Raw genomic sequence first — 25,083 nt, 5'->3', positions numbered from 1 at the left:
TTTGGGTGGCCAATTTCTCGAAAAAAAAATAGACGTGGCAGTGGTTTATGTGGAAACGAACCGCTCGGTTGGGCGGACAGTGGACAACTGCCGAAATGTGCGACATACAATTATTGGCAGCACCGCTGTCCATTGCCAAAATGGCTTTATTAATTGCTCAGTCGGTGGGGAACAATGGGGGTCAGTGGCTGTTTAAAGCTTCCGAAGAGAGCACGCTCCCCATCAGCGATTTGTTTTAACCCTAGGACCCAAAACAACTTAATTTTGACATGTCTGAAAACAAAAATAAAGCTAGCTTAAAAACAAAAATATGCTATTTTATTTAGTGTATCAAGGCTATCAATATTTCAAGATCCAATAGATTACTTTTTTAATACGCTCACTTACGATTACATATTTTAGAACACCCATTGACCTTTATTCTAAAAGTAGTTTCAATAGTCATCAAGATTAAACAATTTCGTTCAGCCAAAGTATTAATTGTTAATTAATCAATTAAAAGTGTACTGCAAGCATGGCTTTTTATTTTAAAGATGATACCAATATAATTTCTTATAATAGAATTTCTAAAATAGTAATAATTTTCTTATTAATTCCGCACAAAAGAAGTAATTTTTTTTTTGCTTGATGACATTATGCAATTAATTGGCGAAACCAAAGTCCAAACGTTTGTTGCGTTTCCATTAGACTTGTTCCTCATAGAAGAATGCCAACCCCAACAAATGGGTAAGCAAATTGGCTTTAGCATGTTATAATCTCTTTCGCGACTGCAGAGTGCACTTATGTGTATTTTTTCTAGACACAGATAAGATATTGCAAGTTGATCGCTGAAGTACTGATCGTTAATAATCCGCATAAATAAAGCAATTGCACATATGTATATGTATATGTCTGAACGAAATCGAATAATCTAATCTAACCAGACCTCTGTTAGCGTTAACCAACGATCTGTTAGTGGAACAAGTAGTATAGTATAACCCTATAGCGACAAAGGGTGTCTTTATAAACAAATTTAAATAGATTTAATATCAATTCAAGATACACATTAAAAACATTTCAAGATAATAACAAGTGTATTTAAAGGTTGTGTCATTTATTATAAGTATTATAGTGAAAGCAAAGTGTATAAAATCTATTATATATATTCAGATTTTATTTGCAATGAAATCTTTTGTAAAAAGGGTTAACGAACCACAAGTGTCCAAAGATAAGCCGCCAATCAGGTTTCATTTGGCTGCCGATTCAGTCCGATTGAGTTGCTCGAAGGGAACGCTTCTGTTGACTGCTGGGCGACATGGCGCTGTGGCCACTATTGCTGATCACTCTGGGATTGTGGCTGCTGGTCCGCAAGTGGACCCTTCTTCGACTGGGAGCCAGTCTGCCAGGTCCGTGGGCATTTCCACTCCTCGGGAACGCACAGATGGTGGGCAAACTGAAGCCGGAATGTGAGTGTGGGTTCAGAAGTGGCGGTCTTCATCCTCCTGGCAGTCATCTTTCTGGTTTTCACAGAGCTGCGCGATCGCTTCGGATCCACCTACCGCCTCTGGCTGGGACCCCAGCTTTGGGTGTTCCTCCATTCGGCGGAGGAGACGCGACAGGCGCTCAACGATCCCACGCTTCGAAAGGCGGAGACCTTCCTGCAGCTGGAGCCGCTCATCGGGAACGGACTCCTGATCAGCCATGGAGCCCATTGGACCAGGCAGCGGCGCCTCCTCACGCCCGCCTTTCAGCCGCAGTTGCTTCGCAGCTTTGCCCCTCAAATAGGCGGACATGTGGACCGGTTGGTCAGTCGACTGGCGGAGGCCAAAGGGGGTTTCCTGGAGGTCACCGATCCGCTCTTTGCCTGCCTCCTGGACGCCATAGTGGGTGAGTGAGGAGCCGTCTTTACAATCTATGTCATAAATCTATTTAATAAATATACATATTTTTTATCTGTCAATGCAATAACATTTTTAATTTTGTTAAAATCAAAAAAGAGTTTATAAGCATTCTACTTTAACCCCTTATTAAATATCTGCCACAACAGGGTGTTTCTTATTGTTGTTAATAAATTTGCTTATTACAAATCATTATTTAAATCATTTAAATATAAAATATACGAGTATATCATTTGACCTTTTAGCTTTAATAGTTTCCTGCTTTGTTTGGTTCTTTTAAGCTCTTCTCAATTTTATAAAATGTTTCCTTTTTGCAGACACCTCCATGGGTGCCCAGCTGAACACCCAACTGGTGGCCCACTCGCCCATCATCAGCGCATTCCATCTGAGCAGCAAGCTGCTATTCAAACGCATGATCAATCCGCTCCTGGCTTCCGATTGGATCTTTCATCGCACGCAACTCTGGCGGGATCTCGACGAGCAGCTCCGGGTGATCCACGCCCAAATGGAGGCGGTTATCGAGCAGCGGGCCAATGAGATTGAGGGAAGGGAGGAAGGTCCTGGAAAAGCCTGCCATCTTCTGGACACGCTCCTTTTGGCGAGATTCGAGGGTCAAGCCCTGAGTAGGAAGGAAATTCGCGATGAGATCAACACTTTCGTGTTCGCGGTGGGTTAGACAGAAAATCTTATACAAAAAAAAAAAAGAAAATTGTTCTTTTTCACCTGGATTATCAAAGTTATCAACTTTAATGTTTAACTCATTAGTATTATTGCTGCAGTTATATTGTATATATCGACATTTTTAAACCCAAAATTCTCCTTATTAAGTTAACGAATCACTATGGTTATTTTTTTAAGAAACTTGTTAATTGTAATTTTCGATTGCAGGGAGTGGACACGACGACGGCGTCCATGTCGTTTGTTCTCTATGCACTCGCCAAACATCCGGAGACCCAAACTCGTCTCCGCAAGGAGCTGCAGGACTTACCGGCGGAAGAAACCTCAGATCCGGACAAGCTGAACGAGCTGCCATATCTGGATGCGATGATCAAGGAGGTGCTGCGTATGTACACCATTGTGCCCACCACCGGGCGACAGACCACGAAAGCCACCGAAATCGGAGGACGAACCTACTGTGCGGGCATCACGCTGTGGATCAATATGTATGGATTGGCCCACGATAAGCTGTACTATCCGGATCCGTACGCCTTTAAGCCGGAACGCTGGTTGAACGACGGCGATTCAGCCCCGCCCGCCTTTAGCTACATTCCCTTTTCCGGTGGACCACATGTCTGCATCGGAAGACGCTACTCCCTGCTCCTGATGAAACTACTCACCGCTCGTCTGGTGATGGAATTCGATCTGCAACTGAGTCCGGAGCAGGCTCCCCTCAAGCTGCAGGCTCAAATGGTGCTGAAGTCCCAGGAGGGAATTCATGTGGCATTTGTGAAGCGATCAAACGAAACTTGTTAATTATACTATAAACTTTATAAAAAAAAAAAATATACATTCGATTTTTTTAAAGTCTGTACCGACGTAGTAAAATTATTTTTATTATAAAAGAGTTTGTCTTCTATTTTGAATCTCTAAAAACTTTAGTTTAGAATCTTGTACTTTGCGCTTTATTCTTCAATTTAAATTTACCGCCAACATAGCCATGGGGCTGTCCACTTAGCTAGTGTACCAACCATAAAAACAGCTGGCAAATGCGGCACCCTAGCCTAGCCAATGCAGCCTCCTAACCTAGCGAGCACACCCACCGCCTTTTGGGGGATTTTCACCAACAGACACCAGAGTTTAAAGTAAATGCATTTTTAGGGTCTTTCGGCGGGAAGATATTTCAGTCTGGCAACCCTGGTCCGTGTGTGTGCGAAAATATTAATTTATCTGGCCGAGTGTGTTATCCGTCAGAGCTGTTTGTTTTTAAATTCAGACGATACAAGATCTGTAACAAAATTTATGTTTTCGGCCGGGCTGGTAGCTAAGAAAATAGAAGGCAACGTGCACCGCGCACTCACCGACAGCCAAAAGCAGAGAAACCCACACATACACACGCACGCAGATGCCATAATTGAGGTGTATTTGTGTAATTTCGTTTTGTTGGAAAGAAAGCACACACACGCACAGTGCGAAATACGAAGAGAATAGTTTTTTTTTTTGCGAATTTTGTTCGGTTAGAGTTTTTGTTACCTTGTGTTGATCCCAACTGCTCAACGCCCTTGCTCCGCCCACCACCCGACAACAAGCGCCACCCCAAATTTCGCAACAGGAGCGGAGAGCGAGCGGCCGAAAATATATTTATTTATATTTTTTGACAGCACCGAAAAGCAAGGTAAGCTCCATACATGCAAAACATGCATACATATGTATGTAAGAAAAAAGTGCATGTGCTTGTGCGTGTGCCGAAAAAGAAGAAGAAGGCGAAGCGGCGACGCATTTAAAGCTGCTACTTCTTCTTCTTCTGCGGCAGCAAATTGCATAAAACAAAAGGAAAAACACAACAAAAACTTTTCATCCAGTCATTGCACAGACCAAAAAAAAGGAGGCTTTTAGTTTAAGCATGTGTATGCTTGACAAGCGTGCTAGTTTGGTTAGTTGGTTGATGTCAGTGTTTTTCATTCGGACATTTGATTCTTACAGAACTTTCTGTTGCGGAGAAACGCCTTTCCAGCAGGCCAGAGAAAAATTAGTGCGATAACGCCGCCGAGCGGCTGGAACGGTGATCCAGTTACTCGAGTCCAGTGAGTCCCCATTAAATCCTTCCGACGACCTCCCCCGATAACGATACTGCGATATCGATCCTCCGCGGAGGAGCCGCCGATTTCTAGCACCATTCAAGTGCCAAGTAAAATGGACATAGAAACAGATCAGTCTATTGAAGCAATGGACACCCAGGATACCCAAGAGGTCGAGATCCTCACCAGTGACCTCCAGCAACAGACTCCACAGCAGCAGCAACAGCAACAGAATTCGCCGCCACAATTGCCGAAATTCAAGAATCTTATCCAGCCACAATTGCACGCCGTGGGAGCAGTCACCCAATTGCCCAGCGAGAACGGGAATGTGCCGCCACAGCAGCTATTGGCCGACAGCAGTTCTGCATCCTTTGGCCAGGACGCCGAAGCCATGGGCATGGACGATGAGTCCAAGGAGGATCAATTCCGTTCAGAGACCACATTCTCATTTACCGTTGAGAATGTAGCCCAGTTGAAATCGCAGCGGCTCTCGCCGCCCGTTTATGTACGCATGCTGCCATGGAAGATCATGGTCATACCCAATGAACGCGCACTGGGCTTCTTCCTGCAGTGCAATGGGGAGAACGATTCGCCCACCTGGTCGTGCAATGCCATTGCCGAGCTGCGCTTGAAGTGCCACAAGCCGGATGCACAGCCCTTCACGCGGGCCCGCATCAAGCATTTGTTCTACTCGAAGGAGAACGACTACGGCTACTCGAACTTCATCACCTGGCAGGAGCTGCAGGACGCGGACAAGAGCTATGTGCACAATAACAGCATCACGCTGGAGGTGCACGTGATCGCGGATGCGCCGCACGGCGTTTTGTGGGACTCCAAGAAGCACACCGGCTATGTGGGCCTTAAGAATCAGGGTGCCACCTGCTACATGAACTCGCTGCTACAGACTCTGTATTTCACCAACTCGCTGCGCTTGGCCGTGTATCGGATTCCCACAGAGGCGGATGATAGCACAAAGTCGGTGGGACTGTCGCTGCAGCGTGTGTTCCACGAACTGCAGTTCGGGGATCGTCCCGTGGGCACCAAGAAGCTAACCAAATCCTTTGGCTGGGAGACACTCGACTCGTTCATGCAGCACGACGTCCAGGAGTTTCTGCGCGTCCTGCTCGACAAGCTCGAGTCGAAGATGAAGGGCACCTGCCTGGAGGGCACCATTCCAGGCCTGTTCGAGGGCAAAATGTCGTCGTACATCAAGTGCAAGAACGTCGACTACAACAGCACACGCTACGAGACCTTCTACGATATCCAGCTGAATATCAAGGATAAGAAGAACATTTACGAGTCCTTCCAGGATTACGTGGCCTCCGAGACGCTCGAGGGCGACAACAAATACGACGCTGGTGTCCACGGCCTGCAGGTAACTAGCAATTTGATTTGGGTCTGTTGGTTAGGTTTAGATTGGATTCATTCAACGTTACCCTTCTTTATCTTTTGTTTATGAAAAGCTTGTCTTTTTAATTAACTTAACTTAATTTGCTTACTTCTATCCCATATTTAAACTTTTGTATATTTTTATTTATTAGATATGTTTTTGAGTCATACGGAATTATTTAATTAAATTTCATTGTGAAACAATCAGAACTGATAAGCCAGAATTTATCCAATTGATTTCCTGAAACGATAACCTATTTCACTTGAATATCTTTATATGATTACATCGCTAAATTCTTTGATTTTACCATGGTTTATTACAAACGTTACTTTCGTGTTTTAGGAGGCCAGCAAGGGCGTGATCTTCACCGCATTCCCGCCCGTTTTGCATCTGCACTTGATGCGCTTCCAGTACGATCCGATCACAGACAGCTCCATCAAGTACAACGATCGCTTCGAGTTCTACGAGCAGATCAACTTGGATCGCTACCTGGCCGAGAAGGAGAAGACCTCGGCGGACTACGTCCTGCATGCAGTGCTGGTGCACTCGGGCGACAATCATGGCGGTCACTATGTGGTCTTCATCAATCCAAAGGCGGACGGACGATGGTTCAAGTTTGACGACGACGTGGTCTCCAGTTGCCGCAAGCAGGAGGCAATTGAACAGAACTACGGCGGCATGGACGAGGAGATTTCGTTCCACGCCAAGTGTAGCAATGCCTACATGTTGGTGTACATCCGCCAGTCGGAGCTGGAGCGCGTGCTGAGCGACATACCCGAGAACGAGATCTCCAGCCATTTGGTGGAGCGCCTCGACTTGGAGAAGCGCATCGAGATGGCGCGCCGCAAGGAGCGCAGCGAGGCCAACCTGTATGTGTCGGTGCACGTGATCCTCGAGGAGTACTTCGAGGGCCAGCAGAAGCGTCGTCTCTTCGACCTGGAGAAGACCCATCAGCGGCCCTTCAAGCTCAAACAGAATCAGACCGTTGACGAGCTGGTGGATATGTTTGTGAAGGGCTTCGGGGTGCCGCGGAATCGCATGCGCATGTGGAACATGTGCACCGCCCAGACGCAGAAGTTCTTGTACTTTGACTTCGAGGCGGAGGCGTCGCGCACCATCGAGCAAATACCCACGTCGCAGAAGCCATGGGTCATCTTCCTGGAGCTGGCCTCGCCGGAGAATCCCGCTCCCCTGCCGCCCTTCAATCCGAACACGGATGTCTTGCTGTTCCTTAAGTACTACGATGCGCGCAACAAGCGGCTCAACTACATCGGATGCACCCAGCAGCCGCAGAACCGACGCCTCATCGATCTCGTGCCGGAGGTCAATCGCAAACTGGGCTTCGATCCGGAAACCGAGCTGACCATCTACGACGAGTACGCCGACAAGAAGGTGGCCAGCCTGGGCGAGCCGATCGAGAGTGTGCTCTTCATACCGCAGGACCATTTGCAGGGACACATCCTGATCTTCGAACGTGAGTCGGTGGACGACAAGCTGGATTTGCCGACAGTGGAGGACTACTTCCTCGATCTGGTCTATCGCATCGAGATCATCTTTAGCGACAAGTGCAACCCCAACGAGCCGGACTTCACGCTGGAGCTATCCAATCGCTACAACTACGAGCAGCTCACCAACGCGGTGGCCGAGCGGCTCAACACCGATCCACAGAAGCTCCAGTTCTTCATGTCCATTAGCAACTACAAGGAAACGACGGGCAATGCAGTGCCCTACACTTTCAAGGTGAGTGCAGTTGATTGGAATGGTAACCTAAATGAATACAGATTAAATACTCTTTACTTGTCTCAACAATGAATTTGTCATTAGTCATAATGACGATGGCCTTGAGCTGACTCATTAACGAAACATTATGAAAATGGAATTAATGTTTATTTTAGGGTTCATCCTTTGATAAAGTTTATATTTGTTATTCACGTTTATTTCTGAATTTAAGTATGATATTACCTCTTATTTAAAGCACTTGCATTACAGTATATATATGTACTTAAATTTCTATTTGCTTTGTATTCGAATAAAAAAAACCTTAAATTCGTATACATTTGTACTCCGTTTAATTTATAATAAATATAAGCGTTCATACTCTCAGCAAGTGACGTATTGTACTATTACTAAACCGACTTCCCAATCCTTTTTGCAGGGCACCATCAAGGACCTGTTATCGTACACCAAGCAGAGCTCACCCAAGCGCATATTCTACCAGCGGCTCTCGCTCAGCATCCACGAGCTGGACAACAAGAAGCAGTTCAAGTGCGTCTGGGTGAGCAGCGACCTCAAGGAGGAGAAGGAGCTGGTGCTCTACCCGAACAAGAACGACACGGTGAAGGGGCTGCTGGAGGAGGCGGCCAAGAAGATCACGTTCGCGGAGAACAGCCGCCGCAAGCTGCGTCTGATGAAGGTCAGCAACCACAAGATCGTGGCCATCTGCAAGGAGGACACACCGCTGGACACGCTGCTGAAGACCAGCGAGGCGATCACGACCACACAGGGCGCCCAGAAGACTTATCGCATCGAGGAGGTGCCGCCGGAGGAGATGCAGCTGGCCGAGAACGAGATGCTCATCCCAGTGGCCCACTACAGCAAGGAGCTGTACAACTCGTTCGGCGTTCCCTTCCTCACCAAGGCGCGCCAGGGCGAACCGTACGGCGCCCTGAAGCAGCGCATCCAGAAGCGACTAAACGTGCCGGACAAGGAGTGGGAGAACTACAAGTTCTGCGTGATAATGGGCCACAATTCGAATGTGAACGACAACACGCCCATCGATCTGGAGGTGTATCGCTCGTGCACCAGCGGCCAGTTGCCATTCTTCGGGTTGGATCACATCAACAAGTCGCGCAAGCGCAGCTCGCTCAACTTTTCCGAGAAGGCCATCAAGATATATAACTAGAAGAGGGGATGAAGATGAAGTCGTGGAGAAACATGGAGACACCGAAGGAAGACAGCTGCCTGGAACAGGAGCGAGTCTGCTATTGACGGGGAGGGAGTTAAATGATTAGGGATTGTGAAATGGAACTGGATGGCGCATGGAAGGCGGACGTTCGGCTGGCGGGCCATAGTCCTTCAAAATTGATCAAAGTGAAGCAGCTAAAAGTAGTCACTCTTTTTGATGTCCCATTCGCGATGCCACTCACTCACAAACACACACACACACACACACCCACATATACAACACACACACACAACTCACCCCGAATGCGTTAAATATATATAAACTGTTTATTTTGTAATCTAACTGCTAAGTCAAAAAATAGCTATATTTATTAACAACACCCCGCCGCCAAATGGCCAATGTTGCAGCAGAAGGCCACGCCACACTACCACGCACACCAGTTCCCCTCAGATTAGTTCCGATCCAATAATACCGTTTGAGAGCACACACGATTCCGCTTCCACATCCTGACCAGAGTATCAGTTAGCTCGCACCTCGAGTCCCATACAAATTTACTGACTTATTGCTTGAACTAAAGTAACTTCAATTTAGGCTAAGGCTTTTACGTGTGTGTGTGTTTTCTATGCTATAAAATATTCTTAACCGATAATTGTTTAATCGCAGGCAGAAGTGAATTCGAAACAGAACGAATCGGTTACTTTTGTCTAAATGTAAATAAGCGTTCGTTGCAAGTTGCCCATTAAAAGTAAACAAAACAAAAAACACGTACATATGTAAACAAAGAGCAGGCGAAACAAAACCCTAAAACCCTAAAACCTAAAGCTAAAGCTAAAACTAAAACTAAAAGAAAGAGAAAACAAAGGAGAAATCTAAACTAAATACCAACAAAAGATACATATATATAAATATACGAGAGAAAGAGAGCTGTAAACAAATAAATGCAACTAAGTAACAAGTATAACTTTAACGTTTAAACGAAACAAATTATTAACAAGAAGAAGTCATCAAGTCGCGCTAAACGAGACAGAAAGAGACGGAGACAGTTGATATATTCGAGCAGCATGAGCGAAAGAGACAGCAAAGAAGATGGAAAATATAAGATTTGTTTCAAACAATTATTTGTGATTTTTAAACATGAAATGATAAAAATGTATGCAAAGGACTAGACAACATAATATTAATTAATAAATTACTATAATACACAGTTTAGAGCTTTTTCTTTGTTAACTATAGCGAAAGAACCGAGATCCGATAAAAACAAAAGGAAAAAACCAATCAAATAAGAATAGCCCACAACAAAAAAATATTTTAACAATATATTACTATGCTATTATTATTTATGCAGCAAATAATTCAAATTATTTATGTGTACAAAAAAAGAAAACAAACAAAAGTGAATAAAATACCAAGAATTCATCTGAAATGTGTGCGGCAAGGAGCGAGGACTCTTTCGTTTCTTCTTGGGCTTAGACTGTTAAAACTTTGTTTGATTCCTAGGAAAATATAGTATGTATGTGGGATGAATGCTGATATTAGTAATGTATGGGTTTCACAATAACCATTCGTTTTCTGTTCATTCTTAGTTTTCAATAAAATAATAAACTCCACTAAACGGTTTTAGACTCACAATTAGTTTACTTTCCATTCCTTTTGAGCTTCTTAGGATTCAAACACACATAGTTGAAGTTTCCTAGCTCTTAAGCTTACTAACTAACTTTTTAGTGTAAATATAGTTGTCTTAAATTTGTAATTGTCAGTAAATGTTTTTCCAATTACATAAAAGCAAAGATTAATGAGTTGTTCTTTTAATCGTCAAAATAAACATTTTCTTTATTTAAAAGTGATCAGGACTATGCTACTATAAATATTATAAAAAATCTTTTTAAAAATTTGCCTTACGTCGGATGCCTTGAAAATTTAAACTTAGTTCCATTTGCTAATTTACCCCAAAAGAGAAATATATAATATGCACCATCTGAGGGTTAGCTTATTTAAAATCTTTTCTGAAGATCGAAAAGTGTTGTGAATTCAACCTGAGAATTAGAGCTACATTTAAGCTGGAAATCTGGTATTTAGCACCACTAAAGATCTTCATAAATGTACCCGTTGACATGAATAAACTTCATTTCGGGCGTCATTAAAATAGTGTTTATTCAAATCGTTTGGAAAATCGTAGTCTAGGATAGCTTACAAACTAGGACTCTAGAACTTGCGTCGCTTGAGCAGCTCGGGCCGCCAGTTGACCGGATGCGACTCCTCGCTGGCCTCGTCGTCCTCCTTGTACACCTTGATGGTCTTGTCCGCCTCGGCGGTGATCAGCCTGGTGCCCGACTGATCGAAGCACATGGCAAAGATGCCCGCCTCGCTGTCCATGGAGCCCGGCTGGACGGGTGCCTGGAAGCGCTGGAAATTGTAGCCGGTTCGCCAGTCCCAGAAGAACATGGTGCCGTTATCGCCGCCGGAGACGAGCACTCCGTCGTTGTTGGCCGCCATGCAATTGACGATGGCCGTATGGCCGGAGATGTTCTGCACAAAGTTGCCCTCCGGACAGCGCCACTGTTTGATGTTGTCCGGCGAAGCGGAGGCGAACATGTACAGCGACGGATGCAGGACAACGCTTCGCACGGACTTCTTGTGGTTGGTCAACGTGCAGACGCTTTTGCCGGCGGCCAGATCCCACAGCCGCACCGTGGAGTCGTGGGAGCCGGTGATGATCTGCGGATTGGTCGCCTGGGCCACCACACTGGCCACCGTGTTCGTGTGTCCCGTCAGCGTGTGCACATTCGCCTTCGTCCGCATGTCCCAGATGCGTGCCGTCGAGTCGCGGCCAGAGGTGGCCAGCACATCGATGGTGGGATGCAGGGCCAATGAGTAGACAGCGGACAAGTGACCGTGATAGTGTCGTATGACCTTGTTGTACTCCAAATCCCAGCACTTGACCTGCCGATCCTCGCCGCAGCTGAACAGGTACGGATGCTTTGAGCTCACAGCTACGCCGCGCACTGTGCTCACATGGCCGGTCAGCGATAGCTTCAGTTTGCCGCTGGCCAGGTCCCAGATCTTGATTACACGATCGCCGGCGCCGGTGGCGAACCACTCGTTGCCCGGCTCTACGGCGATGCAGCGCACCCAACCCAAATGGCCGGAGATCACGCGCGACAGCTTCCAGGGGGCATGCCATTTGGGCTTTGGTATGGTGGGCGCCTTCTTGGGTATCAATTGCAGATTGCTGGCGGTGCCATTGGCGCCCTTGTCCCCGCTGCTGTTCGGCAAGGACGCGCGCACCAAGGATGTGTGACCGCTGGTAACCAGTGGAGCTGTCTTCTCCATTGTCCTGCCACCGGGTGTGTATTTTACCAGGCTTCCCGCGGCGCCAGAGGAATCCGCAGAACCGTCTGTTATCGCCAATGGCTTGTCACCCGGCGTCTGTGCTCCAGATCCTTTCCTGGCTTCGCCGATCTTCACCGCCTTGTCTAGAACGAGGCCATAACTGTCCTTGGCCTTAATTGAGCGTCGCAGCTTTTCCCTGTCGCGAGAAAAACCAGGATTACCACCAGCGCTTTGAAGACAACTCCAGATACTTACAGTCGCTCGTCAATCTCCGGCAGATTTCCCTGGTTCGAGACGAACAGATCGTGGGTGCGCTTCAGGGAACGGAATATCAGCGTGTGCACGCTGTGCTTTTGCACATCCTCCATGGCAGTATGCTGTTACTTATTGTTTATTTGACTAAATAGATTAAAAATGCGGCTTTTTCAGATGGCACACGACGGCCATTCACAATAAACGGTTTATCGGTTATCGGCACCCGATAACTGAGGTCAGCACTGTCGATTTTTCATCTTAAAGCCAAACTAACCGTTGTGAGTTAGCATTTTTTAAGCCAAGTCTATTTTTAATGTATTTCAAATTCAAATGAAACGTTTAAAACTTAACTAGAACGTGGTCAGTGTTGTTTTTTTTAAGCTTTTTTACAGTTAAGCTTGGCTGTATTTTTCTTTTACATTTTGAACCATTTGTTATAACCATACAGTGTGCCACAAAAGTGATGATACAGCAGCTATTTTTTACTTTATGTGTGAATTCCTTCATTATTCAACGGATTTAAATAAAACAAAAAATCACTTCAAGTAAAATATGTATTTATGAATAGTATTTAAGAACAAAAATAACGAAATCTCCAATAGTTTCTATACAAAAAACAAAAAACCAAAATTATCCCTCATTTAATTTCCACAAAAGTCATGATACACACATTAGTGTTAATACAGTTCGATTAATTGCAGCTGATCTGTTTAAGATTTTGTAACGGGACTTTTTCGTTTATGCTTTGCATATAATTCTTTTACTTGTGGTGAAATTCATTTAAAGTCATAGCGTAGTTTAAGTTGTGAAAATGCCTCGAAAGGAGCTTACTTTGGAAGAGCGAAGAATTATTTTGAATTTACACGTTAAAGGACAAAAGTCCTATTCAGAAATTTCAAAAATAGTTTCCAGACCCCGCTCAACAATTCAACATGTCATTGGGCGGTTCAAAAATGAAGGCCGCATTGAAAACAACAGCAGAAATGGCCGTCCACCAAAACTAACCGTTAGAGACAAACGCCTAATTAAGCATATTATCGACAAGGATCCTTTCCAGAGCGCTGTTAAAATAAGTTCAGCTATTGCTACAACGCTTAAGAAGGATGTTCACCCAGAAACCATTAGAAGAACCATTAAAGAGTTTGGATTCCTCTCATGTACACCAAGGAAAAAGCCTCATGTCTCAAAAAAAAAATCGACTTAAGCGTCTTGAGTTCGCTAAAGCTTACAGAAATCATTCTGAAGAGTTCTGGCAGCAGGTTATATTTTCAGACGAGTCTAAATATAACATTTTTCGGTCAGACGGGCGTTATAAAGTTTGGCGAAAACCTGGAGATGCCTATAGACCCAAAAACACAATTAAAACTGTGAAGCACAATGGCGGAGGACTCATGGTATGGGGCTGCATGGGCTTTGCTGGTGTCGGGAACCTAGAAATAATTGACGGTATAATGGATCATAAAAAGTATACTGAAATCCTGAAAAGAAATTTAAAACAAAGTGCTGATCATCTTGGTATTGGGTCATCTTTTCACTTTTACCAAGATAATGACCCAAAGCACACGGCCATAAATACACGTTTATGGCTTATATATAATGTTCCACATTTGCTGAAGCCGCCTCCACAAAGTCCGGATTTGAATCCCATTGAGCATTTGTGGAATAAACTAGAGGAGCATTTGAGGGGTCGAACAATAACGAGTAGGTCTGATCTCAAGGTAGCCTTGCTGGAGGAGTGGGCGAAAATTGACCACGCCTATATAAAAACTTTAGTTTCTTCAATGCCTCGACGTCTTCAGGAAGTAATTAAAATGAAGGGATATCCGACGAAGTATTAAAAAGCTTAAAATAGTAAATTAATTTATATTTTTCCGATGTTAATACTAATGTATCATGACTTTTGTGGAAATTAAATGAGGGATAATTTTGGTTTTTTGTTTTTTGTATAGAAACTATTGGAGATTTCGTTATTTTTGTTCTTAAATACTATTCATAAATACATATTTTATTTGAAGTGATTTTTTGTTTTATTTAAATCCGTTGAATAATGAAGGAATTCACACATATAGTAAAAAATAGCTGCTGTATCATCACTTTTGTGGCACACTGTAGTTTTTTCCAGAAATTTTGATCCCCACTGAAACTTTTTAATATTAGTCACCATTTATATGCCCAAAAACTCCAATTTTCTTTTCGTTCAATATTATTTTACATTCGGAGTATAAATTTTTGCGTTGTTTGTTGCTGTGGACCACAAATTTAATAAACATTAAAAAACCATAAAGGCTTTTCCCTTTTACCCTAACCCTCTAAAATATTTAAAACAATTGATTTGTCTTTTTTGAAGCACATTTCTGTTTTTTGTTTGTTTGTTTTTTTTTTCTCTTTATTATTAATTTGCAGGGACCGGCGATCCGGATGCTAGAGATGAGGACGTGGGAGACACCGAGGGTGACGAGGTGCTGGCCGCAGCTCCGCTTTCTGGAACCGGCGATGGCCTTGTGTTGAAGAACTGTTTGATCTGGGGATTGAAATAAAATGCGATTACTTAACTATTAGGACACGGCTGGCATTCTACTCGTCAACTGTCATATAGCATAACATTATGAAAAATTGATAGCTCTCAAAAAACTAGACAAAAAGTAAATACTAATATCATATTCTGTATCTGTATCTTTACTGGTTTTATTTGGGAAGTTTGATTGAAAAACGAATAGTATTTTACCAGACTGTAAAGTTATCTTGATATTTGGCTTTAAAAACTTGGTTGTCGAGCTATTACAGTTAGTTTGAAAGTGACGTGATTGGACAACTTCTTACGATCCGCTTGATATAGTTGCATGAAGTTTCGTTGTTCGAGCTGGACACCACGTTGTCCACTCGGTACGGCGGCGAGATGGTGACTTCATTCAGAATTTGTATGTTGAGTCCTTGCCACGAGACCTCATTGTACTGTCAAATCCAGGAAACCAAAAGAGTTAAAATGTGTTACCACAGACAGGGCTTAAAACGCCATTACCCCGTATTGTTTGGCTATCGCTCTATAAAGCTCCTGTGCCTCTGGACTGACATCCGCGTTCTTGGACTTCAGGTAGTCCTGTCTTCGCTCTACTGTTTTCCTTAGGCGCATTTTAACCTGTGGGGAGTGTTTTGAGTTAGTTGTGTATAGGGATTAAATTGAAAACAGGTTACCTGTTCCAGGTTGAGCTTTTGCGGATCGTCGAAGTTGCCGTTGCACTCCTTGACCACCTGCACGTTGCTGCACAGCGAGAGGTTCATCGCGTAGATATCACTCAGCTCTTCCGTGGACTTGGATCGGCATTCTGTATGGTTGAAAAGGGGAAAAGTGGAAAGGGCGCGCAAGGGAGAGGACAGAGATAAACGATGTACGGAGAACCAAGTACTCAAGAGGAAGCAGTTAAGGCTGATAAGAAATATGTACACATTTAACATGGATAAGTAACCGATAATTGGCACAACAAAATATAACTTTTTAGGATTAAGCCGCTAACTTTAATGTAATTTTAGCTCGGAGCTCCTAACACTAAAAATAACTAAAAATTTGGAAGTGATACGAATGCTGCTTTGAATCAGAACAATACTATTATGATTGTTATAAAGACTTATGGAGAAGATTAATTGAAAGCATTAGTTAACGTCCATAGGCTTGGACAAAATGGAAAATATTTTTAAAAATTACTTTAAAGGTTTGATAGTTAATTGCAAAAGAATATTCGAGAAGATCATTGCAATAACCCAAACTTATTAATGTGATCAATTATATTAGTTTACAAAAAAGCCAAAAATAATAAACAATAACTATTGAGTATAATACAAAATAATGGATAGAAATGGATATGAAAGATTTCTATTCGCATTGTACAACTACTGGATATGTGATAATGATTCCCATACGTTACATAAAAGGAAAGTGCCCACTTTCACCTGGTGAGCAGGTGAACTAGCACCCACTCGTTTGTGTTTCTTTGCAAAAGGATACTCAGGATAAGCATCTTTGTGTTGTGATCGAAGGCCAGCACCTCGCCCTCCACCTCCTCGTTGAAACAGGTCGTGCAGACGACTGTGGACCCAATGCTGAAGCAGTCGTTTACTGCATTCACTGCGCTCGCAGCGGCAGCGGCCATTTTTAATTGCTGGGTCGGATTGGCCAACGGGAAACGTGCACCCACAGTCGATGTGGATATGGATCTGGATTTGGATGTGGCTACTGTTGTAGATCTGGATGTGGATTCAGGTTGCCTGATGCTTTCAATGGTCGAGATGTTCCGCTTGTTTACACAACGTTGCACAAACAAAGACGACTTGAAACGCGGAGCAGCTGCTTGACCAAGTATTCCCAATTTCTGGACAGGATTTCTCTAGCTCGCTCGCTCTCTCTCTAACTGCCACTGTCGCTCTCTCGCTTTCACTCTGGCCACTCTTGCAAATGTCGCTTCCTGGCGATCTGGTCGAGATCCTGCTCCTGTTCCTGCGTAGTAACCACTTAAAATTGGCCAATAACTCGCTGGTTATTCGGTTAGCTGGCGTTCGACGGTCTCCGTTGGCGCCTCCGGCAATTTGGTAATTGAAAAGTGGAAAAAATATGCGAAAAATTTATTGGTCAACACACGAAACAACAGCCAAAAGGGGGCAGCAGAAAACGCAGTGTTGCACATGCCGCGCAGCGATAGGCTCGATATTCATCGACTTGTGTGCAGTCTGGCAACACCCGATCTATTGATACATATCGAACATTATTCACCACACCTTGGAAGTGCTGTTACTCAACGAATTTCAAATTTAAAAATTATTGTATTATAAAATATTTTTTGATAAATACTTATCATCATACTTAGATAAATAAATTTGATAATAATAAACATGAGACAATTGCTCCGTGCTATTAAATTTGGGATTTTACTTTAATCACCATATTCTCAATTTTTAGTTTTGTGTAAGTCAATTTCAAAGGAAATATTGAAATTATAATAAAACATTTTTAATAAAGTGAAATTTAATTACTATTTAATAAACGCAATTAGTAACTGCTACACACCAAAAATATTCTGGCGTTTCTTAATTTAGCAGCGGTCTCATTTATAAACAATCTAATTTTATAAAACTATTGAAATGAAAAATGTTGATAGTTTTTAAATGCTAGTTAACAAATAAACAAAGGTTTGATTTTTATTTTGAACTTGAGTATGACCAGTGTCAAGGCATTTTAGTATTTTCCTTTTCAGGCCACACTACAACCGGCTTGTTGTCGAATTTTGATAGAGGAGGAGGCGATTTCATCGATAATAATATCAAAAAGTAAAGAAAATAAGGCTTACAAATATAATGGTTGAACCCAAGGCCCAAGCTCCCGTGGAGCGGCCTCCCAACGCCGAGACGGTCCTCCCACTGAGCAGGGTGCGGACTATCATGAAGAGCTCCATGGACACAGGGCTGATCACCAACGAGGTGCTCTTCCTGATGACCAAATGCACGGAATTGTTTGTACGGCATTTGGCGGGCGAGGCGTACTCGGAAGCGTTTGGGCAGAAAACCGGCGAAGCACTGAAGTACGAGCACCTCTCTCAGCTGGTCAACAAGAGGAAGAGCCTCGAGTTCCTGCTGCAAATCGTTCCCGTGAAGATTCGAGTGCACGAGTTTCAGGAAATGCTGCGCTTAAATCGATCCGCCGGCAGCGACGACGACGATTCCGAATCCGGATCGGAGTCGGACGAGTGAAATGGGTATAGACTGGGTTCTGGATATGGCTACGGATGTGGATACATAAACATGGAATTGTATGCCTGGAACTGGACGAATCATCGCCCCACGACTGATTTTAAGAACTTCCCCCACTATCTCCTTTAGTTTAGTTGCGCTAGCCGATAAGTTAATTAATTAATAACACAAACAATTATACACAATATTCCAGATTGATAAATAAACGAAGCCTGTCCTCTAAGTGACCATCAGATTGGTGGGATGATTGCGGAGTGGATGTCTGCGTACGATAAGCCACACGTTCGCCAAAAGTTAAGGTGAAGTGAAGCGAGAAAGAAAGGTTAAATGCCCATGTGCTTAGTTAAATGCAAAGATAGTATGTACTAGTTATTTGTCACGTTTTAAGGGTTTACAATTACTTAAGCCTTGAAGAATACGGATGCATTCATGCGGCCGTAGTTATTATTTAGAAATTGTTGCAACAGCTAAGATTAAATGAGACGAGTCAGCAAGTTTAAATGTGGTAATCGTTCACAGTAGTAAATTAAGAACTTAGAAATTTATGACCAAGAGTTGTGAGTTCTACGTGACTTCCTTGTATTTTGTAAATCGACGCACATATCTCAAGTTTTTTAATTGGTTGAAGCGATTCGATGACCCTTTTCATCTTCTTTAACAGAAGCAATCAAAGTCGAGAGTAAAGTTTTTAAAGGGTATAACATATAATTGCACTTGGATTCGATCGGTACATTTAACGGCGAACTAAGGAAAGAGATTGCAGCTCCTAGACCTTCAGGTTGACACCGGGCAGTCCAGTGGCGTTCAGGCCAGTCACCTTGTAGGTGGTGCCAGCGGGAGCGGGCTGGTCGAACTTGGCGGCGGTGGTCACGTACAGGATGTCCAAGTTGGGGCCACCGAAGGCGGCGGAGGTGATCTGCTTGGTGGGGAACTTGATCTCCAGAAGGACCTTGCCAGTGCTAGAAAAGGATCAATTTGGGGAAATTAGAGATAATGTGCTAAAAGGATAAATTTAAGAGAGTAAGAGATGTATCGGGGAAAATAATCACATAGATAAGAAAATGCGTATGATGTAATGATATTTGATATAACATTTTTAAATCTGTACAATGATTAACTCAAGAAGAACAGTTTTGAAAAGAATTGAGAAATGTAACCTTTTCAACGACAATACCCTTCCTTAAAATAGTCAAAACATAAGTAAACAACATTTAAGGGGGGCTTCTCATGTAAAATTTTAAAAAAATCGAAATTTTTTTTTTTTATCAAATCGATAGAATAACGTCTTGAGAGTATATTCCCGAAGTTTTATGACTCAACTCTCAATATTATGGAAAATATCAGTGATTGAACGAGCGCGCTCAAGTTCAAGACCCACACTAACTCAAAACTTTAAATCGTTTTTTCTCAAAACTATGTTTTAAAAAACGCGGTACACGATTACGGAAAAACTACTGAACCGATTTTTGATTTCTAAAAAGTGTTTTACAGATTATAGATTGAACGAGTGCGTGAATATCTGAAATTGTGAAAAAAAGTTATTTTATACACTTTTCAGCCCAATTCAGCAAAAAAAAAGACGAAAAAATTACACTTTTTTTTCAAGACGTGATTTCAATATTTTAAAATCGAATTTTTTGAAGTGGCTGACATTCACGCACTCGGTTGAACCTTGCTGCATACAAAAAAATTTTTTTGTTTTTTTCAGATGAAAACTTTTTGCTCCACACTGTACCGCAATAAGTCCCTTAGCCGCGTCGAGCCACACGCGACCTTGAATAAGTCCGCCATTTTGTTTTTTAGAATTTTCAAAAAATGTTTTTCTCATACTTTAAACATGTCTTCAAATATGTGCAAAAAATTATTCGTGTAAGTTTTCATTTTCCAAGTGAAAAAAATTCCAAAAAAACCACTACTTTTTGGCATGTTACATGAGAAGCCCCCCTTAAAAAACAATAATCAACAACTTTACACAACGATTTACATTTCATCACAAATAGTAGAACACACAGCTGTTTTGGGGCTGTCGAAAAATATGATAATCTAGTAGAATGATCGAAGACGTAGATTATGTAAATTAACCAGAGCCAACTTACTTGGGATTAACCTTGAAGATGGTGGCTCCGTTGAAGGTGGCCACGTACAGGTTGCCCTCGGTGTCGATGGTCAGGCCGTCGGGCAGCAGATGGTCCTTGGGACTGGTCTTGCGCAGGTTGAAGATCACCTTCGGGTTGCTGGCCACTCCAGTGGCAAAGTCGTAGTCGTAGGACTTCACCTCGTAGTCGGTGGTGTCGATGTAGTAGAACTTCTTGGCCTTCTCGTCCCAGGCGAGGCCGTTGGAGATGCCCACGTCGCCCTTGATGACCGACACCTGGCCGCCGGCCTCCCAGCGGTACAGCTCGCCGTGGCGGAACTCGAACTCGTCGCCAATGTAGCGCATGGTGCCGCCGAAGAAGCGGCCTTGGGGATCGGTCTTGGCGTCGTTCAGGCGGTTCTTCTCCATCAGCGGCTGCACCTCGAACAGGGTGCGCACCACCTTGGCGGTGGGCGAGACTCCGTCCCAGTTGACGATCACCACGCGGCGGCCGCAGCCGACGGCGAACTCCTGCGGATTGCCCGCCACTGGCAGAACGAATCCGGCCAGGGACTCGCCCTCGATCTTCGTCTTGTAGACCTTGTTCTGCGCGTAGTCGTAGCGCAGCAGGCTGCCGGCCTCCAGGTCCACGTAGTACAGGCTCTGCCTGGCCACGTCCCAGTGGGGTCCTTCGCCCAGGCCGGCGTACGAATCGGGAAGGGGCTCAACCTTGTACGACATCTTAAAGAGGACAGAATTGTTATTATTGTTATTATTATTCTATAATATATGTATATGCAAATAATATATTTCATGTTTTTTAAAAATTATATTTATTCACTTTGGGTAAATAGAAGTGTACTCAAAGTACCAGTCACTATCCTAGGTATATCCTTGAATATTCTGTTACTTGTAGGTAATTATTATTAATTTATAATGTAAATAAAAGGTTCCAGTCACAAGTTGTAATAAGTTCAATTAACTTTAATATAACTATCCCATTAAAAAATTAAAATCAAAAATTAAGAACTTAAAATTACTCTGCTGATTTAAAAAGATGGAGGTAGAGATAAATAAAGAAAATCCAGAACATCACTATTAAAACTTGTACAAAAATATATAATTACGTACAATTTCCACTAAAGTAAATTGCTTAAATTTGATAGTTTATTTTTGGGGTGAAAAAATAATCACTGATTACGATTTGTTTGACTAACTAAATGAGAGTTGTGAATTTTTTCCACTGCAATTAAATTCAATTATTAAACATATAATTAATTTTCTCTTATTTTTGAATCGGTTTGAATCTGAGTCACTTTAGAATTTACAGAATTGAAAAAAAAACATAACAAAACGATTTTAAAAACAGTTTCCTATGATTCAACTATATTATTTATAAGTTAGATTTAAGTTGTGATTACTATTACTAGAAGTTTGGAACATTTCATAAAACAAAGATTGAAAATCCTTAAATAAAACTGATGCACCATTTTTGAAAACACTCTGAGGAAAAGCATTCTTAAGCAATTGGATGTTTGAAAGGCTGGTCTTGATGGGCACTTGTTATGGGAACTTGTTGTCCTTAAAGATCCACTACCGTTAGTCCGAAAAGGAAGACGATAAACACGGGAATCAGTGACTTCGGCTGGAACATCGTGCGAGTGGCTCTGGCTTTCTGGGGCTCCGATTCAAAACTGAAGCTAAAGCCGTCGGCGGGAGAGGCTTTTATTAGCTCCGAGCCGAGGGGCTTGACATTAGCTGAGAACCGGCATCATCGCAAGCGGAACACAAACGCAGGTTTATTTCCATTTCCACGTTTTTTTTTTGTGTTGTGATTTTAATTCAATTTTTTACAGGCCTCCGGTGCACCGTTAAAAATTTAACCAATCTAATTTTTTTACTGTAATTTTTAAAACTTTTTCTGAACTCATTTAGTTACAAACGGCCTTTAACGTTCAATTATAGTTCTAAACCCAAACCACTTTTCTGGTCAAATAAATAAAATAGCAAATTTATTGAACAAGTCAAAGGAATAAATTCCAAAAGATGCGAAGGTGTTACATTTTGAGTTGTTAATTTAGTTTTTATGTTCGACTGTGCGATGCAGCTGGCTCTCTTGTGACGTCATGCCCTTCACTTACTTCATAACAACAACAACAACAACAACAAAAACAAATACAAAAACAAACACAACATAAGAGTGAACGCGATTAACTTTTAAGTTTGATTACGGCTGCCATTTAGCATTGTTTGTTGTGGCTTTTTAATTGACTTTTGTTGTCAATGCTGCTGGTTTTTATTAAATTGGTCAAGTTTAAAGAGATGTTTAGTGGCAGGGACTCCTGTTATCGGGCACTTGTAGATGGCACTGTGCCTCAAAATCGTTACATACACTTAAGGTGCTTTTTAAATCTCAATTTTGCTCTTTATATTTACAGAGTATTCAATATTTCATTAAGCATTTGTATGAAATATCAGGAAAAGGTAATGTTTTTGCTTCCAAAATGTTATTGATTCGTTTTTTTTTTAATTCTTTTGAATTGACGTCTACCATAACAAAAAAAGAGTTTGGAAATAATATTTAAACCCTTTTCCGTTTGTAGGAATTCAATTAGAATTTTTGAATAATTAAAGAATGAAAATTATAACTGAGTAAACATAATTTAAATTGAAATTGTTAGTGGGAAATATATTTTTAATGCAGTATCTATACAAATTAGTTTTGTCACATTTTTTCGTTTTGCTTTTTTTCATTGACACAAGGACCAAGGATATCACTTTCAAGCACAAAGAACTGTATTTTCAAATCACTTTGGAGCACAACAAAAAAAAGGGAAAAGAGAAATAGTATGACTTTCTATTAGGACCTACCTTCGAAGAATTATTTGCTTAAGACGGCAAAAGAAAGTAAGAATCCTTGGACACGGCTCGGACGAGTAACGCGCTCAAACTGAATTCACCCGATCTGCCAGAAATCTTATATACCCCAGACGGCACGGGCGTGACAAACAATCTCGCACAGACCTATAACACCCCCAATGCCCCCCAGCCGCCCCTCTGCGACTGATAAGCGGGCGGTTGGAGGGCTGGATAACCCGGCCTGATAACACAAGCCGGCAACAGGCCAATTAACCCGCTGACAACAGTCGTCACTGCTCGAAATGCAAATATTCGCAAGCAAATAGTGGCCAAGGGTCAAATTTCATAATTGACGAGCCACCACTTTGTGGTTTGACAAACTTCTGAGAACAAAAATGGAAAAAAATCTAAAAGGGTTGAATTTTCTTTTTGAATTTATATTGAAATAATTAAAAAATTAAAACTCAACAAACATTTGTGTACTTCAACGTTAATTGGACTCTTAAAACTATTGGAAACTATTTTTAAACCAAATATGCTCAAAACAGAATGTAGTTAGAAGCTGCTTTTAAAATGTCTAAGGGAATTGAAGGTCCTTTTTTTTTTGTTATAAAGCCTCAAATTATTTAAAAATGATCTAGGGTTAAAAATAAAGCTCAAGCTGACAATAATAAGAATTGCCTTGCAAATTGCACAGGAGTGGGCGAAAGGCGATAAAAGACATTTTGAAGCATTTAATTAATACTTTTGCATTATTTTTTAGCGAATTTCTATGCTTCCGCTGGACCAGTGATAAGTTGCAGTGGGTGGCGATAAAAGGCATCCGAGCCACTGTGCATGGGATGCCAAAGGATAGCCCTCCGCAAGTTTTGCATTGTGCGGTATCAGCTTTCCACGTGACCTCCAGTGGTTATTTATGGCGCATCTTTCGCTGCCCTTTGCACCCACAGAATCGGAGAGGACCACGACTGTCTTCGGATTTTGAGGCCTAGCCGTAGACCCGTCTTATCGGCAGACGGTGGTGACCCCGGTTGACCCCTGACTGTGCTCTTCTATTTCCAGCGCGACTTTAAATTTAAATGGCTATTTAATTAATTGCTCCGAGATTAATGGGCTTATTTGTTCGATGGACAGACCGTTGATAACAGAAAGTACAACCTTTTACAATCCAAATTCGCTAGGGTTGACGCAAACTTTTAAACTTTCTTTTTAGTAAAGCAAAATTAATATGAACGCGAAAATGCAACCATAAAATATAATGTTTTCTTTTCAAATACATATGTACATACATACTTAGAACTCTAGAAAGATTTTTTTAATATGAAACATGTTGCGTATATCAAAGTACCTTTTGAGTTTTGTTTTAATTTCTTGTTCTTACTTTCATATAATATTTTAACAGTTTTGAGTAATGTTTTATTCTGACGTCTAATTTTTCATAATTCTTACAAGTAACTAAATTTGCATACTATCGTAAAACATTTATTTATTTACGCGTTAAAAATGCATATCAAGAAAACAGAAAACAGCAGAAATTCCGTTATCTTTTAAAGCGAAACGATGGTGGAAAAGGAAAACAACTAAAAGGCAGTCAATATTATTGTTGTTGCTAGACCGGTTTTTGTTTTTTCTTGTGAGGCGTCCATTAATTGTGTTGTTGCCCCCTGTTCTATGTCAAGGCCGTGATAATTGTGCAAATTGGCCAGAGTTGCAACTTCTTCGTCTTACCGCGCATCTTGTGGTTACTCACCTTTGATTGGCGGGGATAATTAACTGTAGTCAAATTAAGCAAACTAATAACAAAACAAAGCGTGGAAAAAATAAGATAAAATTACAACAAAAATCGCGGTGTGGGGTCAGCTGGCACTTAACAGCACTCGATATCCGTTATGCTGTTAATCTGTGCTTATCGATAGATCTCT

At 42.1% G+C, this 25,083-nt stretch overlaps 6 protein-coding genes across 8 annotated transcripts; 3 read left to right on the top strand and 3 right to left on the bottom strand.

The window, feature by feature from the left end:
- Nucleotides 1-1,265: 1,265 nt before the first annotated feature.
- LOC108098145 (probable cytochrome P450 311a1) lies at nucleotides 1,266-3,406 on the top strand. The gene is made up of 4 exons (XM_017200871.2): nucleotides 1,266-1,445; nucleotides 1,489-1,866; nucleotides 2,195-2,544; nucleotides 2,766-3,406. Exons 1-4 carry the CDS (start codon nucleotides 1,295-1,297, stop codon nucleotides 3,348-3,350), a joined length of 1,464 nt encoding a protein of 487 aa, XP_017056360.1. The 5' UTR covers nucleotides 1,266-1,294; the 3' UTR covers nucleotides 3,351-3,406.
- A 305-nt stretch (nucleotides 3,407-3,711) lies between these two features.
- Nucleotides 3,712-10,536, top strand: LOC108098025 (ubiquitin carboxyl-terminal hydrolase 7). The gene is made up of 4 exons (XM_017200677.2): nucleotides 3,712-4,209; nucleotides 4,518-5,987; nucleotides 6,345-7,742; nucleotides 8,158-10,536. The coding sequence occupies exons 2-4, from the start codon at nucleotides 4,728-4,730 to the stop codon at nucleotides 8,902-8,904; spliced, it is 3,405 nt and encodes a 1,134-aa protein (XP_017056166.1). The 5' UTR covers nucleotides 3,712-4,209; nucleotides 4,518-4,727; the 3' UTR covers nucleotides 8,905-10,536.
- A 496-nt stretch (nucleotides 10,537-11,032) lies between these two features.
- LOC108098026 (pleiotropic regulator 1) lies at nucleotides 11,033-12,705 on the bottom strand. The gene is made up of 2 exons (XM_017200678.1): nucleotides 12,493-12,705; nucleotides 11,033-12,433 (listed from the first exon to the last, which is right to left on the bottom strand). Exons 1-2 carry the CDS (start codon nucleotides 12,603-12,605, stop codon nucleotides 11,110-11,112), a joined length of 1,437 nt encoding a protein of 478 aa, XP_017056167.1. The 5' UTR covers nucleotides 12,606-12,705; the 3' UTR covers nucleotides 11,033-11,109.
- A 1,795-nt stretch (nucleotides 12,706-14,500) lies between these two features.
- LOC108098139 (LSM12 homolog A) lies at nucleotides 14,501-17,166 on the bottom strand. The gene is made up of 5 exons (XM_017200863.2): nucleotides 16,493-17,166; nucleotides 15,685-15,815; nucleotides 15,512-15,628; nucleotides 15,313-15,444; nucleotides 14,501-15,013 (listed from the first exon to the last, which is right to left on the bottom strand). The coding sequence occupies exons 1-5, from the start codon at nucleotides 16,635-16,637 to the stop codon at nucleotides 14,885-14,887; spliced, it is 654 nt and encodes a 217-aa protein (XP_017056352.1). The 5' UTR covers nucleotides 16,638-17,166; the 3' UTR covers nucleotides 14,501-14,884.
- A 557-nt stretch (nucleotides 17,167-17,723) lies between these two features.
- Nucleotides 17,724-18,451, top strand: LOC108098114 (chromatin accessibility complex 16kD protein). The gene has a single exon (XM_017200829.2). It carries the CDS (start codon nucleotides 17,836-17,838, stop codon nucleotides 18,226-18,228), a length of 393 nt encoding a protein of 130 aa, XP_017056318.1. The 5' UTR covers nucleotides 17,724-17,835; the 3' UTR covers nucleotides 18,229-18,451.
- Nucleotides 18,452-18,908: 457 nt separating this feature from the next.
- On the bottom strand, nucleotides 18,909-25,035 carry LOC108098112 (regucalcin). 3 transcript variants are annotated; one of them, XM_017200828.1, is made up of 3 exons: nucleotides 24,912-25,035; nucleotides 20,325-21,043; nucleotides 18,909-19,187 (listed from the first exon to the last, which is right to left on the bottom strand). In XM_017200828.1, exons 2-3 carry the CDS (start codon nucleotides 21,041-21,043, stop codon nucleotides 18,995-18,997), a joined length of 912 nt encoding a protein of 303 aa, XP_017056317.1. In that variant the 5' UTR covers nucleotides 24,912-25,035; the 3' UTR covers nucleotides 18,909-18,994. The 3 variants fall into 3 exon arrangements, with proteins under 3 accessions (XP_017056317.1, XP_017056316.1, XP_017056315.1); XM_017200827.1 differs by lacking the exon at nucleotides 24,912-25,035 and adding an exon at nucleotides 23,174-23,277; XM_017200826.1 differs by lacking the exon at nucleotides 24,912-25,035 and adding an exon at nucleotides 21,900-21,997.
- Between the last annotated feature and the right edge of the window lie 48 nt (nucleotides 25,036-25,083).

The sequence above is a fragment of the Drosophila ficusphila genome, unplaced genomic scaffold (genome assembly GCF_018152265.1).
Source record: "Drosophila ficusphila isolate 14025-0441.05 unplaced genomic scaffold, ASM1815226v1 contig_197, whole genome shotgun sequence".
In the NCBI taxonomy this organism is placed as follows: Eukaryota; Metazoa; Arthropoda; class Insecta; order Diptera; family Drosophilidae; genus Drosophila; species Drosophila ficusphila.
This window is presented reverse-complemented; position numbering and strand designations above follow the sequence as displayed.